Source organism: Theropithecus gelada, chromosome 15, assembly GCF_003255815.1.
Source record: "Theropithecus gelada isolate Dixy chromosome 15, Tgel_1.0, whole genome shotgun sequence".
In the NCBI taxonomy this organism is placed as follows: domain Eukaryota; kingdom Metazoa; phylum Chordata; class Mammalia; order Primates; family Cercopithecidae; genus Theropithecus; species Theropithecus gelada.
In genome coordinates this window covers 54,566,969-54,583,846 of record NC_037683.1, presented here as the reverse complement: position 1 = coordinate 54,583,846, position 16,878 = coordinate 54,566,969, and the positions used below count along the sequence as shown (strand labels likewise).

Below are 16,878 nucleotides of genomic sequence, written 5' to 3'. Positions count from 1 at the left end.
GTGCTGGGAGATCTGCTGCTCTCTTCAGAGCCGGCAGGCAGGGATATTTAAGTCTGCTGAAGCTGTACCCACAGCTGCCCCTTCCCCTAGATGCTCTGTCCCATGGAGATGGTAGTTTTATCTATAAGCCCCTGACTGGGGCTACTGCCTTTCTTTCAGAGTTGCCCTACCCAGAGAGGAGAAATCTGGAGGCAGTCTGGCTACAGCGGCTTTGCCAAGCTACAGTGGACTCCACCCAGTTCAAACTTCTTAGCTGCTTTGTTTACACTATGAGGGGAAACCTGCTTACTCAAGCCTCAGTAATGGCGGACACCCCTCCCCCACCAAGCTCGAGCACCCCAGATCAACCTCAGACTGCTGTCCTGGCAGTGAGAATTACAAGCCAGTGGATCTTAGCTTGCTGGGCTCCATGGGGGCGGGATTTGCTGATCCAGACCACTTGGCTCCCTGGCTTCAGCCTTCTTTCCAGGGGAGTGAACATTCTGTCTCGCTGGCATTCCAGGTGCCACTGGGGTATGAAAAAAAAACTCTTGGAGCTAGCTTGGTGTCTGCCCAAACGGCCGCCCAGTTTTGTGCTTGAAACCCAGGGCCCTGGTGGTGAAGGCACCCGAGGGAATCTCCTGGTCTGCCAGTTGTGAAGGACATGGGAAAAGCATAGTATCTGAGCCAGAGTGCACCATTCCTCCCGGTACAGTCCCTCATGGCTTCCCTTGGCAAGGGGAGGGAGTTCCCTGACCCCTTGTGCTTCCTGGGTGAGGCGACACCCCACGCTGCTTTGGCTTGCCCTCCATGTGCTGCACCTACTGTCTAACCAGTCTCAATATCAGCTGGGTACCTCAGTTGGAAATGCAGAAATAACTTGCCTTCTGTGTTGATATCTCAATGCAGAAATAACTTGCCCTCTGCGTTGATCTCTCTGGGAGCTGCAGACTGGAGCTGTTCCTATTTGGCCATCTTGCCAGCCACCCGTGTGTTTTCAAATGAACTTTGAATTAGTTTTTGTAGAATTAGCAGTTTTCCCTTTATTTACCTGTTCTAGGACCATTGCAAGACAACCTATTAAAGAAATAAACTAAGCATTAAAAAAGACAGATTAGATAATAGTTATATGTTTTTTATTTGTGACATTTGAATATCCAAGCTCACATATAACTGATTTCCTAAATATCCTTTAGTTTTATGTTGCTTTTCTAATTGATTTGTTAGTTTTCCTTATAGTCAAATGCTTAATACAATCGTAAATGGAACTAAAAATATAGTCAACATTTCTTTTTCTGATGTATGTAAAAAAGATACAGCAAAACTCTGAAATCAGATCACTGTAAGCTAGTAAAACAGGTGAATTATTTGATTAGAAATGGACTCTTCCTTCATAAGTTATGCAAATCTTTATGTAGTCATTGAAAATTCTTACTCAGAATTAATACCTGCCCAGAGGGAAATAGCCTATTATAAAAGCTTTTTGTTAATGTATTTTTTTAAGGCAGGAAAATAATCATTATTTCCAAACACACTTTGTTTGTCTAATTCTAGGAGAGAATCAACAATTTCTTCAAGGTCCAAAATGATAACAACAAGAATGACAACAGTGTTAACCAAATGATACCTCCAACTCCTTTTAGTGATTGTGCCTAGGTACACATTTCCTCAAAGATAATGGCCATACTTTTCCTACAATGCTTTTGTTTTTGTTTTCTCACAATGTGATACTCATGGAGTATGGAAGGGACATAAGGTTTAGAGACCATAGGAAGCAATTTGCTTCCATCAATAACCAGAATGATGGATTGACATAAATCAGCACAAAAAGATAAGAGTAATTCTATTCAGGTCCCTTAATGTTTTGCCAATTAAAGGGGTAGTTTAAAAAAAAAAAAGAAACAACAACAGTGTAATCTTTAGCAGGGACGTTAAAGGGGAGAAGTCAGGAAGATAAACCAAAATGATTGAATATGATAAAGAATTTTGCATGACGATTAAAATAGAAAACCTATAAATGTAGAAAAAGCAGGTCTGGACTTAGCAAAGAGACAATATAGTTTGGAGAAGGCATGAAATAAGTTCTCTTCATGTTCACTGCTGGTCACATCCATAACAGAGAGTGATGTGGAGAGCTTTGGGAAGGTTTCACATTGAGTTACATCAATGGTCAACAATGGTGCAACAAGACTCCGTAGAGGATGCCACCCTAGGAGAACTGCAAGGGAAAGGAGGCCGAAGCACAACTGGTAATAGCCTTCAGATATTTAATGGATACGCAAATAAAGCTCTGATTAATTATATTTTCACTTATCTTATTATATATCATCTTTGGACCTTTCTAAAAGTGGGACACTAGAAAAGATCTACTGAAACTCAAAGAGAATACTTCAGCTCGAGTTGAATGGAACTCAAGATGTTGTGGAGGGTTCAGTGGGTTGGTTATACCAAAGAATGCTGTAGAATTTCCATGCCTGAAGATCTGTAAGAGTATAATTTTTTCACCAGGGAAGTTACTGGTATGGTTTGAGAGATAGAAGGAATTGATTAAGATATCTCTCAAAGTTTCTTCCACTTAACCTGGCTCTGAGACTCTGGGTCTTTGGAAATGAGAAAATACCCAGGGAAGAGAAAAACGAACAATTTAAGAAACAGGAAATGACTCTAGATCAGTATTTCTCAATGATAGCTATTTAAGACATTTTCTTCCTAATCATCTCTCCCTTGCACCATCACCATGAAAGTTTAATACCACGTAAATACTTTGTATCTGTTTATGTACTTGTGGTCCTTTGGAGGGTCACAACCCACCGTACTATCTAAGGGTTTTCCCAAAAAAACCAACTGACAATTAGGGAGTGTGTGCTCTCTATAAATAAACTATGGGCCCAAATGGAGGTCATTGAAGATGGGAGAAAAAATAAAAGCGTTGAATATTTCACCTCTGGCTACAGGGAACATACAAATCCTCACTTGCCCACGCACTCACATATTGCCTGCACATGAAAACTTCCTTCTTCCCCTCCCTCCTGTTATATGGAAAGGAATGAATGCTTTGCTACTGCTATATCATCTGACTGCAATGACTATAATATTTTGGGGATCCTGGACCTCCTTGAGAACATTAAGAAATGAATGTATGTATGCACAGCCCTCATACTCTATAAATGTACGTGTCCTGAATTTCAGAGCTTAATAATGAATTATGGAACTTGATAATGATTGGATCAGGCAGACAACACCTGATCAGTCCTAATATCAGAAAAGAGACAAATAGACACTATGTGCTTCCTGAGCTGGGGCAGTAGGAAGGAAACAACATTACACATGTAGTTGTCTTGGAAAAAAACATGTAACCTGTATCTCGTAATGAGGAAACAATCAGTAAAAAAGTCTAGATTGTGGGACATTCTACCAACTTGCCTGAACTCTTTAATAATGTCAGTGTCATGAAAGACACACCACACACACACACACACACACACACACTGCACATCATACACAAACACCATCCCACCACCCACTACTCAGACACACACAAAAGGGCAACTCTAATCGATTAAAGGAAACAAAACAGAATGACAACTACATGTGACGTATAATTCTTGATTGAACCCTGGATTTTAAAATAAAGCTATAAAGGATATTTTGGGGACAACTGGAGAATTTTGAATATGGATCATATATTAGATTTATACAGTATCAGTGTTCAGTTTCATGGGTGTGAAAATGTTGCAGATTTATAGGACAATGCTCTTATTAAAAGGAAGAATATGATGAAGTATTTTACATTTTCATGATGTCTGCAACTTATTTTCAGAAGGTTCAAGAATAAGAATGTGTATTTACAGTGAGAAAGAAAATGTGAGGCAGGTGCGGTGGTACATGCCATAATCCTGACTACTCAGGAGGCTAAGGTGGAAGATCACTTGAGGCAAGGGGTTCAAGGCCGGCTTGGGTAAAATACGGAGAGACCCCTTCTCTTAAAAAAAAAAAAGGAAGAAAAGAAAACAAGGCAAAATGTTAACAACTAATACACTAGAGGATGTAAGGGTACTCACTATTATCTTTCAACTTTGAAACTTTCACTTAAAAATTTCCCAAAATTAAAACGAAAGTAGAAAAAGAAGGAGAGTAGGACAGGTTAGGAAGACGAAGGAGGGTTGTCAGTCTCTGACCCAGAGGGCTAAAGCTCCATTTTTATAACAGAGATGAACAGTTAGATGCAGTCAAGCCAAGGAGATAAAAATTGACTGCAGAGATTTTCTTCAGAATGTGCCAAAGTTCTGTGGGAACAGGAACATTCTGTAATTAAAAAAAAAAAAAAAAAAAGAGTAGTTTGCCAGAATTTACCCTAGAAGAGTTCATTAGTGCAATTAACAATATAAGCAGGAGGAAATTGTTCCAAGAAGCTTAAAAACACTTGGATTTTTAAATTGAGTGGAAATTTCATATGCACAGTTAATAAAAAATAACCTTAAAAAGAATGAATAACAAAAGTCTCCAGATTCCAGCCTCCTGCTTGATTATGCATTGCTGAAATGCAGGAACATATTCAACTTTTTAATGCAAAAATCCTGTGGCGTTCCATGGTGCACAGCTACAGAGTTCCTCCGGGGCATCGGTTTCGTAGTCACCTCTCTGTCCCTCTGTGCTGCATTCCCATCTGGTAACTGCGTATTGCAGACGCTGGGACTTAGGGGCTCTTATTTCTGTTCTCTGGATCTCTATGATGGTCAGATATTCTTTGGGCCAAAACTGATGTAAGGAAAAAACTTTGCCTATCTTGTACTCTCAAAGTTACTCTGAAAGGAGGAAAAAAGTATGTTAATTGTTGACCAGCGCACAGCAACATGGTGAGGTAGCAGCAAATGGATTCCATGAGATGACCTTTATGAGACACAAAGCAAGGTTCAGGCTGTTTGGTTAGGTCAACAGAGAATGCCTGTAGTACCCACAGAGACAGCCCTTTCTTAGCTTGGACAAAGATTTCATGATTCTAGGCTTTTGTGGCAGCCACAGATGGCTTTAACACATTATGTATAATAAAACAAAATCAGAGTCATTTAGTTATTCTTTAATCATTATTACATTAAAATACACTAATACATTCTTATCTACTTCCCTCCACCAACAAATATTTTGCTAAATTAAAAGGATCACTGAAAGTATTATGACCCCCTCGTCACAGGTGGTCAGAACCACCATGGTTTTGTGAATGAATCAGAGAAGGCAACATTTCATCAACAAAAACTCATTTAAGTTTCAAAAGGCAGGATGTAGTACAGAATGCATCATTCTGACTGTCTTCTGGAATAGAAAAATTGGAAAGGATGAAAGAAGGAAGTTAGCGCCAGCTCCACCGTTACCTTGGCAACCATGGCACAATCACAGGGGCAGACATTAATTTTGTGCTGTAACATAACATGGCAGAGGAACGGGGATTGTGGAGTGGGGAGAGAATGACGGCTGGGTTTAAATGCTCAGAAGGCCAGTGGGGAGGGTTACAAGTCAGTCGTCTGGATGTTAAATCTACACGTACCAAATAACCAATTTTGCTTTTATTTTTTCACTGAAATGTTAGTATTATGTAGAGACAGCCACGACTCCCTGCTCTTTAATAAACAACAAACACTGCAGTAATCATGCCCAAGGCTCCCGCTGATCATTCTTCGTCATTTAGGACTTTTATTATTTCTCTCTTCTGGGAAACAGGAAAGAATATCTTCAACTGAAGAGACAAAGAATGATGGTGGTTATAAAAAATACATTCTGATCAGGTGAACTGGTAACTTGTCAGCTTGACGCTAGTAACCATCTCTTCCCTGCAGTTAGAATGTGAAGACCCTGTTTTGGGGCAGAGACAAGCCACCCCATGGAGCGTCCCTGATAAAACTACTTATTAGGGAAATACTATGGATGCCTCGGCAGGGACAGTAGGGGGGTGCGGGGGATGGGGGGTTCAGGTCTCTCAGAGCTCCACAGCCCTGCACAGTGTTAAACCACAGACCAGAGCAGGAGCTTTTAGAGACCTGAAAGGAAGGTTTATTGCATAAAAACTTGCTGCACATCCAGAGGTCCAAAATTCACCCGGCACTTAGAAAACCAATCACAGAGAAGTCGGCCAGCTGACAAGACAGATAAGTGGAAAAATACAAACAAGCATCTCAGTCTCAAAACCTGAATTCCAGTAAAGCTTAGGCGGCAGGTCACAGGCGGAACTGTGCCATGTGTGGAAGTGCAGAGGCTTCCTCGTGGACAATTCCCCAGCCAGAACAATCAAGGGGCTGGTCCTTCTTTCACGTTGCGGTCTGCTTGGTCCACAGGTCTGGGCTAGGGCACTCAGAAGGTTAAGAGCACACAAAGTGAGTGGGGACTGTCTCTCAGGAGTCACTGCTTGCCTCCACCTCTGCTGCTCCTGGGAATAGGTGTGTCATCTAAGCCAGGGTGGTCCACCTCCTGCCCGCTCAGGGCTCCAGGAGGAAACAGCTTTCCTTTCTTCCAAAGGGTGAGGTGAAGCATTAGTGACACATCCTGCTCGTCATCTCTTTCTGGAAAGCAAGGGGAAAAGGATGGTTAGGAGAAACTAAAAGCAGAGCAATGATTTGATGAAGGATCCTGAAAATGCTCTTGGAACCTCGAGAGCCTGTAAATGAAAGGTTGCAAGCACGGTCCATGAATAAGGCTTAGCATGAGGATATGTTCTGTTTGGTCTGCAGAATTTTTTTTTTTTTTCCATTAAGGCACTGTTTAAAAATTTGACTCTTGTATCAAAATTCAGGTTGCTTGCTTTTTCTGAGAACAAGATTTTGGAGCTTCTGAACAACTGGAGTTGAAGAATGGTTGTCCTCTTCAGCAGGAGAATTTGCTTTCCAGTTTGCCCCAGTCCCCGCCACTCCCACCTGACTTCCCGACAGGAGCCATGGAGCACTTATGAACTGATACAGTAATTGGATTGGGACTGCTAGTTTTCTTCGAGTTGGGAAAGATTTCTTTTAAGTTTCAATCAAAGATGGAAAAATAAAGGATACGTGGGTATAAGTCAAGAAAAGCAGGAAGGAGGACTTTTTTTTTTTTTTTTGAGACGGAGTCTCCCTCTGTCACCCAGGCTGGAGTGCAGGGGCGTGATCTCGGCTCACTGCAAGCTCGGCCTCCTGGGTTCACGCCTCAGCCTGGGTTCTCCTGCCTCAGCCTCCCGAGTAGCTGGGACTACAGGCGCCCGCCACCAGCCCCGGCTAATTTTTTGTATTTTTAGTAGAGATGGGGGTTTCACCATGCTAGCAAGGATGGTCTCGATCTCCTGACCTCGTGATCTGCCCGTCTCAGCCTCCCAAAGTGCTGGGATTACAGGTGTGAGCCACCGTGCCTGGTCGACATTTTTTTTTTTTAAAATAGAAATGAATAATACACCAAAGTGTCTGACATACATCACCTGCCTGGCTCTTGTGGGTATTTATAGATCCCGAATGAGCCATCCTTTCTCTTCCCCTGGGGCTCTGCACAGGTTGAGTCTCACGCCTATGGTCTGCTGCTACCACATCCTGCGCCTGCCCCTCTTCATTTGTCAAATTGCCATTCATTTTTCCACCTCAGGTAAGGTGACTTCTATCTGCTGGGAGTCCTTCTTGCACTCCTGCCCCACTCGCTGTGGAGGCAGCCACTCTCTCCTCCTGTGCACACGTTGATTCTTACATGCAGTGTATGAATTTGTACATCTGTGTGTGTGTGTGTGTGTGCTGGGGCTCTGGGCATGTCTGTTGGCCCTGCTAGACTGAGAGCTACTAAGTGCCAGGAAAAAGCAGCACTCATTGACTCACCCCATGTGCTTTCATCTTTGTATCCCCCGCCCCTGGCACTGTGCCAGGGTAGTGGCTCCTCTTTCATCTCCGAGGATGGTCTGAGGAGCAGGCTAGTAATAAGCCCTGTGCCATTTAGCATCTTGAGAAGACAAGTTTAATGTCATTTTAATTAGATGAATGATCTCCTTCCAAGTTCCACCTGCTGCAGAGCTGACTGCAGCTGCTACATCTCTTGCATACTGACCTGGACTGCCATACCTGATATAATAGGAAACATTAAGAAAAAGGAGCCTGAGCGTGGGAGTGCCCAGGTGTTCAGAGAAGCTTCCTATTCGAAAACCATACAGATGTGCTGGTTAAAGAAATAACAATAGACAAGGTAGAATCTAGGCACTTTGGCATCTCTGTAATTATTAAATACAGGCAGTTATATATATGTTGTATATATAATTTTAAAAACTTTTTCAATTTTTTATTTTTTTGATAGGGTCTTGCTGTTGCCCAGGCTGGAATGCAGTGGCAACAGCTCACTGCAGCCTCAACCACTCGGACTCAAGCTATACACTCACCTCAGACTCCTGAGTAGCTGGGACTATAGGCACACGCCACCACGCCTGGCTAGTTTTTAAATTTGTTGTATAGACAGGATTTCATCATGTTGCCCTGCTTGGTCTCAGACTCCCGAGCTCAAGCCATCCACCCATCTTGGCCTCCCAAAGTGCTGGGATTACAGGCGTGAACCACTGCACCTGGCTTTTGACTTAATTTTGATGACAGAGATGAGGAAAACAAGATGGAAATGCAACAAGTGCATGCGTGTGTATGTTTGAGAGAGAGAGATAAGAGAGGGACAGAAAGAGAAGGAGGGAGAAAGTGTGTTCATGGAATAAACAGAATTTTAGCTTTATTAACTTAATTATTTGTAATAGGTCAGTACTTTTGGAGAGAAAGAAGCTAGCAAATGTTAAGTACCTATAAAATGCCAGGTCCTTTGGGGTGGTTATACCATTGCGTCTGTGTAACTCTAAGACAGGGAACTATGACCTCCACTGGACAGAGGCAGAATCCCAGTTTCACAGCCAAAGCTATTTGCTCAAGGTAAATGGGTAAGGTACAGAATGCTCAACAGTAACCGCTGCTTTTATTAAACAGAGGCTTGCTGTTTGCCAGTTCCAGTGTCTACTGCTCTACAGATATTATACTTTGTGAAGTAAGATTTGCCATCTCTACTGTACTGATGAGGAAAAACGCTCAGGAAAGGAGGGTACCTTACCAGGTCACATAGGAAGTTGCAGGCCTAGGGTTTAAACTCAGGTCTATCTGACTGCAAAGGCTGGCTCTTTCTACTACACCATGTGATTGTAGGTAAAAGCCTCTAAGATATTCTTATGAATATGCAATCGGATAATACTGACATATATTAACTGACATATATAATTACAGGTGGTTGCAGTCGTTCATGAATTTTCAAAATGCCACAGATTTTTTTCTTTATCCAGACTGACGCCAGTTAGAATTATAGGCACAATGGGCAAATACCAGAACAATTATGCCACTGAGAGACTATGGACACTAGAAATATGGAAGAGTCTTTTTTTTTTTTTTTTAAGCAGCAGAGTAACAGTTTCAGAGAGGACAGGGGACTTATTCAAGGTCACTGGGATGCAGGATAAAAACTGTTTCCTGGGATGCCTCTTAAACTCATAAAGGGAATGTATGGTTGAAACAGCAGATCAGAAACTTCAGGAAAGACATTTGAGTTGGATCCATCCTTCAAAGCTCTACAAGACTCTGCAAGCTGTATTCTAGCACTTGCCCACTTGGTGGAGCCAATGAGCTGTTTAAAAAAAAAAAAAAAAAACCAACTCGTTTAAATAAACAAATAGCCAATGCGAGGTTCCATCGCTTTCTTCATGGGAGCCCTGCCGCAGGCATCTAGCAGGGACAAACGAATTCTTCCCCTCTAGGGTGTGGCCAAAGTAACCTCTACCCAGGGTGCTCTTTACAATGAATTTGCCATTGCTGGAGTTACTGAATGCCCTACGTATTAAGGCAGGCCACTAAAGAACTCCAAAACGTGTATTAAAAGGCTTCCGCAGAGGTGATGAGAATCTCCTGAGAAAGTTCCTGGAAACTGTGCTTGGCTTGTATATGAAGATTTTTTTAAACACCTGAATTTTTCAAAATGTGTTCTTAACAGAAGAGTAAAGTAGAATCTCGGTTGTGGTCACTCAGTTTCATTTGTTTTAAAATAAAGCAGTAATTGATTCTATGAAGTCCCTCGTTCTCCACTGTCAACAAAACAAATTTCATCCTCTGAAGCCTGTCAAAGAAAGAGGACCCACCACCCACTGCTCACCTCCTGCCGAATTCCCTCCCACACACCGCATCAGCCAGGCAAAGCAGACTTCTCCAGGTCTCCAACTGGCCAGTTTCTAGTGGTTTCTTATATCTGTTTTCTGCCCTTCTCTCCCTGGCAAATTTTGACATCCTTTAAGATGCAATTTTCAGCTCCTTTCTTGGGTATCTCCATCACTTTGCACACATTTGCATTACATCACATTGGAATTCGTCATTTCAGTTTTGCCTGAATCTGAGAAGAACCATAAAGTTTTTTAGTATATTAATGTATGATGAATATTTTATTTAAATTGCATAACAGGATGTATGGTTTGGTCCAGTTATTTTGAGAAAAAATATAAACAAAAATATGGGTCCAATATGATAAATTTATCTTTGGGTGAATACAATTGTGTATGTTTTCTATTTCTAATTTTTTTGTCCTTTGCATAGTCTGAATTTTTAGATATTTTTGATATGCATGAATTTTTTTCCAAGAAAACAAGACCGGTTATTTAAAAAACAAAATGGAAAGTAGACAGAGACTCCAAACTGAAATCATATTTCACTTTAGAAATGAAGTTAAAATGGCATTTGCCTAGTTTTTGTGGGGGTGGTGGAGGTGGATGAAATCAGCCTGTTTTTTACATAAGATACTCAATTTTTTCTGTTCTGATCTAAACATTTTTTAAATTTAAATCTTCTTCATGCACTTGTTAGCAATTGGAAGAAGTTTTTGATAGCCATTGAACAAACTTCCGTGAACTCTGAGAGTCAAATCTTACTCTGATCTCAGTGTACCCATTTTTATAAGCGGTAGTTAGTGGAGGGGTAGGTAATAATGATTCAGAGAAGTAAAATGACTTATTCCAAGTCACAGAAATACTCTCTGACTTAGGCAAGACTACAAGGAAATCAGTGCTCTCAGTTTGCTGTACTACATCATCACACATTTTAGTAATCTAATTTTCTTTTATTTTGTTGAGACAGAGTCTCACTCTGTCGCCCAGGCTGGAGGGCAGTGGCGCCATCTCAGCTCACTGCAAGGTCTGCCTCCTGGGTTCAAGCAATTCTCCTGCCTCAGCCTCCAAAGTAGCAGGGACTACAGGTGCCCGCCACTATGCCCGGCTAATTTTTTGTATTTTTAGTAGAGACGGGATTTCACTGTGTTAGCGAGGATGGTCTCAATCTCCTGACCTCATGATGAGCCTGCCTCAGCCTCCCAAAGTGCTGGGATTACAGGCGTGAGCCACCGCGCCAGGCCCAAGAAGCTAATTTTCATGTGGAACATATAAAGAACACCACTTGATGTTTACTAGGGGTCAGTCATCATGCTTGCACAGCAATTTTAATAAGTTAACTCTAGGTATTATGAAACAAGCGCCAAAAAGCAATGACATCATCACAGAGTCATAGGCTGCTGTTGTAGCTGGGAGGAAACATGGGTGCCACCTATCCAACAGTTTAATTTCAGAGATGTGGCAACAGACCATCAGAAAGTAAGTGACTTCCCTAATGTGGCAAAACTAATTAGTGGCAGAACCAGGACTGCTGGCCTGTGGGCTCTCTGACTTCACATCAATTCGAAGGAGGCAATTTGTGTAAACAAGGATTTCTTAGAGCTGGCTTGATGTGCTGCAGGTAAAATCTTTATCATCTTACAGTGCTCCTAAACTCCGTTAATGGCTTTTGATAGTTTTCAAACCAAGTCTCCACCGTAACATACAATGCTCTTCCTGATCTGGACTCCTCTCAGGCACTCAACCTCATCCCCCATCAGTGGCCGACACTCCTTCTCGCCCATGGAACCCACAACAACTTCCATACACATGCTCCTCTCTTCCCAGAAGACCCTTCTCCCATCGCCACTACGCTTTAACACTCTCGACCAGCTGTCATCTCCTTAGGGACACCTTCTTCTACCCCCCACCCCGTCCCCAAGGAATCCTAGGTGCTCCTCTTCCAGATTCCCTCAGTGCCCATGGCACCTTTCCCACTGTTCTACGACCGCTTATCACATTCCTGGTTTCAGCATCAGGCTGCTCTTGAAGACAGAAACCCTATCTTGTATTTGTGTGGACCCTGGTGCTCAAGACCTGGCACATACTAGGTGCTTAAAAAATATTTAATTAAACTGAAATCCAACGAGGAGGAACACTTACTAGGTCTACAGACCCTAGTAAAATGAGAGGTGGAAGGAAACACGCATTTCATACCTACAATGGTGAAGGCACTTAGGCTTACTTGGTGCACTTTCTCACAACTTTATGAACTAGGCATCACTTTTGCTAATTTACAGATGAGGAAAAGGAGGCCCAGAGATTTGAAGTAACTTGCGCAAGTTCACCCAGCTAGTCAGTGTAAGAACAACGATTTAGTGGACTCAAAACCAAAAATAAGCAAACAACACTCTGCTTCCATTCCCCTGCTGGAGGGGGAGTAAAAGAAAAGGAGTGAGGCTTTTTGTTTCTGTTGTACAATATATAAGTGGTGGAAGAGCTACCACAGCGGCATTTCAAAACCCATGTCTTCTTTTAATTACCAGCTTCCTGCTAACTCTGAGACACCAGGAGAAAGGGGGAGGAAGAAATACTTGAAACAAAAAATAATCAAGCAAGAAAAGCAGCACGAAGAGATGTAGAAGGCTCCGCAGTGTGGTAAGGAGCAGGAGAACTCTTGGTGCTGGAAACTTTGGAAAAATGACCTTTATATACATGAACTCCTGCCCCTAGTAACCACCATTAAACAGCCAATGGCTTAAAGTGGAGCAGTGAGCAGTACACCTCTCTCAGGGCCACATCTGACATTATGTTGCGTACTTCTCACTGCCCATTTTTAAGCCATTGGATGTTTAATGTTGGCTACTAGGGGGAGGAGTTCATGTATTTAAAGGAAATCGGGCTCTCCTCTAACACAGCGCGCCTGCACACATGTATAACACATGTGCACACATCCCTGAAGTAATGAAAATAGAACAGAAAGTAGGAGAGACTCATCTCCCCCAGCACCTTCTCCAATAATGCAGCGTCATCAATACATTTTAAAAGTAAAATCAAATGTGATTTTGCTGAAAAGACATGAGGAAAGCGGCGAGTCCCCTGGAAAACGCCGTCAACGGGTGTTGCTCATTTCACAAAGTGCCTCCCTGCCCATTAATCAGCAGTGCAGCCTCAGTCCCAGCTACCGGCTCCATGCTGGAGCTTGGCCCTGTGGCCTGTCGTCAGCCCCATCTCTGCTCAGATAGGGACACACCTGGAAAAGTGCAGCAGAAGTACAGGAGCCACATTTCTGGCTGGGCTGGGGGTGGACAGCACCGAAACCCTACAACTGGGAACAGTTTCATTCCCCACAGCAAGGCTCAGGCCCTCTAGGGGTGAGCCCAGGTCAGAGAGGACTTTCTTGATGCCTTTCATCTCACAAATTCTACTTCTTAGAGACTTAAACATCTCCAGATTGTACCCATATTTCATTTGCTTCTTCTGTGATGGGTGTGGATTGAGAACATTGCCCATCTTGAAAATTCCCTCTCTCATGGCTTTCCCCTGCCCTTTCCGCCTCCATTCCAAACAGCTGTGCTGGCGAGGTCTATGCCAAGGTTTCACGGCCCCCTCCCAACAGGGTCCTCAGCCCCTGCCAGCACTCACTTCCCTCAGGCCACGTTTCCACACTCAATGTTACACCAACATTTTGCTATTTCCTTATCTCAAGATCTAACCCACTTATAGCAAAAGCAAGTCCCTCTGGACTGGGTAGTTTTCCTGGGGAGTGATGAGGATGAGACCAAAGAAAATGAGCTGGCATCAGCAAAGGATTCGGGTTCTCAGCTATACCACGTGGGCCCATTTGAAATCATCTCAGACTGTAGACAGGGACAGCAATCAGTGAGGTTTCTTCTAGTGTCATGGCACTATGAGAGGCATGGTGATACTGCTGTCAAAAGAATCCCAAGGCAAGGGCAGGTGTGCTTTCAGGGGCTGTGGAATCACAGGCAGTGGTATTGTGGTAAGGCATTCGATGATCAAAATCAAAACCAACTGTTCTCTCTGAATCGTCCAGTTTGAAGGGCTCAGAATTCCTCATGGCACCATGCTGCCTGTGGTCCTAGAGGTAACAGCCACATGATTCCAGTGTGCACCGAGGCCCAGAAGCACCACTCTGTAATCCCTGCTGGTGTCATCAAGAGCACTGGCTAGAAAGGTACTGCTGAAGGTCTAGGGAGGAATAAAACTGTTTTCCTGCATCTCCATTTCCTACCAGATCAAGTCCTCCACTTCCCATGACTTGCAAGGATTTCTGGATCTGCTTCCCGCCCCTGTCTGCCGCCTTGCACACACCTTGCTTCTGTGTATCCTGCATCTTTGCACGCTTGTTCCTTCTGCATGGAGAGCCCTATTTCCTTGTTTCGTCCAGAGCACTCCAGTTCCTCTTTCCCAGTCCAGCTTGGGTGTGGGTGAAGCTTACAAGCCACCAAGATGGGAAACAGAGCAATTCCCAGAAAGGGAGCAGAACTCTGGGTGTGATGAAAGAGAGAAAGAGGATCCCAGCAGGGCCCCAGAGCTGGTTGCTAAGAATGTGCCCTGGCAGCCGGCTCTTCTTCAGACGGGGGTGCAGTTCTACTTTGAAGGGGAGTGTCTCGCTTCAAGGAAGACCCAGGAAAACCATCAGGCTGCTTGCTGCAGGGAAATCTCCAGAAAAACAGAGAGGAGAAAAAACGAAAAGAAAAACAAGCAAATACAAAACATCCCAAACAACTCTCCAGCCAAGTCCATGTGCAAAGCGGGAACTGTGGAAGAGGGGAACAACAGCAGGGCAGCTCTTGCCTGGCCTCGGGCACAGGGAGGCCAGTGTGTCGCTGTCAGGACCACAGCTGTCCAAACGAGGCTGGCTCCCCACTTCCTGTGGTGTTTCTCTTTTCGCTTTCTAGAATCCAAATCGCTGTATGTATCAGAGGAAACAATGGCCTTTTCCCAAATGCCTCCGCAACTCCAGGGGAAGGACCCCTCCCACCCCGACTCGGGTGGACAGGCAGGTAACTCCACAGGTGGGGCCTCCTGGGGCATGACTTTCTAAGGATCCCTCAGTTGCATCCATGGTGCAGAGTGAGGGTGAGTCCAGGACCGCTTAATCTGCTTTCCTAGACCATTCCCTGCTGTTTCTGTGAGGCTGCGGAGGGACTGCTGCAGGTCAGGGATCCCTGGGAACCCTCGGGGACAACCTTCCTGCCATGCCCTCCCCCGAGGCTCAGGGCACTTCATTCTTGCCCTCAAGGCCTTTTCTGCAGTGGTCAAGTCGGTGGGGCTTCCTGCCTGGAAGCTTGTTTTCAGAGGAGGGTAAAGGGACCAGGAGTCAAGGGTGGATTCCTTAGGCGAGGTTCAGGCATGAGGCCTAAACATTTTTTTAAAAATTATTTTCTTTGTAATGTAGTTGTGTCTGTTTCACAGCATTTGGGAGAGAGAATTCCAGTAGGGGCTCACATCAGCCACTTCAAATTTATTTTGGAACTAGGTTTTATCGGTATAAGTAACTTGAGAAATGAATGAATGAATGAATGAAGCTGTGCCGGGTCACAAGAGTCAGAGTGAACAAGATGGGGCAGTGATAAGAGAGTCATAATTAACCAAAGTGTCTTGTGTTCCGAATGAAGTAGTTCCCATCATTTCCTGTACCTTTTCTGTGTGCCAGGCACTGTGCTCAATGCTGGACATCATTCATTCAGTCCTTACATCAGTCTTATGGGATAAGTGGTATCATCCTTATTTTACAGAGAGATTACAGTAGAGGTTAAGTACCTCAGCCATGGTCACATCACTAGTAATTACCCTGGCCAAGGTTGAAACTTGAAAATCCATCCTCCTAACCAGTCCACTATATCCTGAGCCATCATGCTGAATATATCTTCATTCATATCTACACGTGCTGTTTCAGTTGAGTATCTGAATCAGTGGCCGTACTACACCAGCATGGGTCACGGGAGCAGGGACTCGGCTGGCGGGACCATTCCCAGGAGGCCCACAGCCAGGGCTGCTGTCTTCCTTTGCTAGCATCCCAAAGTCTGAATTCTTATAAGGCATGCAGGGCAGCCAGTCTACAAAAATATTTTTTTAAATTTCCCCAACTCTAAGCATACACAGGATCCAACCAGCAAACAGGAATTAGAAATGTTCTTTCTGCTCTCTTTTAGGAATGTGGGTGGCAAATAAGCCAAATGAAATAAAAATAGAAACAAGGCAGGCCAGACTTCCCTAAACCACACAGAACAATATTTATTTGATTAATTCTGTTCCTAAACAACAGCCCACATTACTGACACGGAGGGCGTTTCCACGATGGAGGGGTATGTGTGCGTGAATGTGTGCACATATGTTCAGGCTCCCAAGTGCACGTATACGTATGTACGGCTAGATAAACACACACACTCGCCACCCATGGAGAATATTTATTCATACCGATACAAGAATCAAATTGCTCTTCTTTTTCCAAACCCTGCAAACATTAAAAATAAGTCACTTTATGTAAACATATTCAGCCTCCTGATTTACATTGTTTCTTATAAAGGCAAAGCTGTACATTTTTGAAGTTTTCTCATTTAACCACAGGAGATGGGTCACGGACACAAGGTGGGTCGCCTCACAGTGCATCGTGAAAGCAAGAGCATTAATCAAAACTGTTTGTGGTCCCTGTATCTCTGCAGATCCCCGCCCCAGAGCCCCACAGCCCACCCCGCCATTCTGCAACTCTGTGCTTTTTTAGCGCCCTACCT

At 43.7% G+C, this 16,878-nt stretch overlaps 1 protein-coding gene across 1 annotated transcript in view; it reads right to left on the bottom strand.

Annotated features, from left to right (window-relative positions):
- Positions 1–1,098: 1,098 nt before the first annotated feature.
- The window catches only part of MOB3B (MOB kinase activator 3B), a 205,668-nt gene continuing 189,888 nt past the window's right edge, over positions 1,099–16,878 (bottom strand). The window contains exon 4 of the mRNA XM_025360545.1: positions 1,099–6,530. Within this exon, the coding sequence (XP_025216330.1) occupies positions 6,501–6,530 (30 nt within the window). The 3' untranslated portion in view covers positions 1,099–6,500. The remainder of the gene's footprint in view (positions 6,531–16,878) is intronic.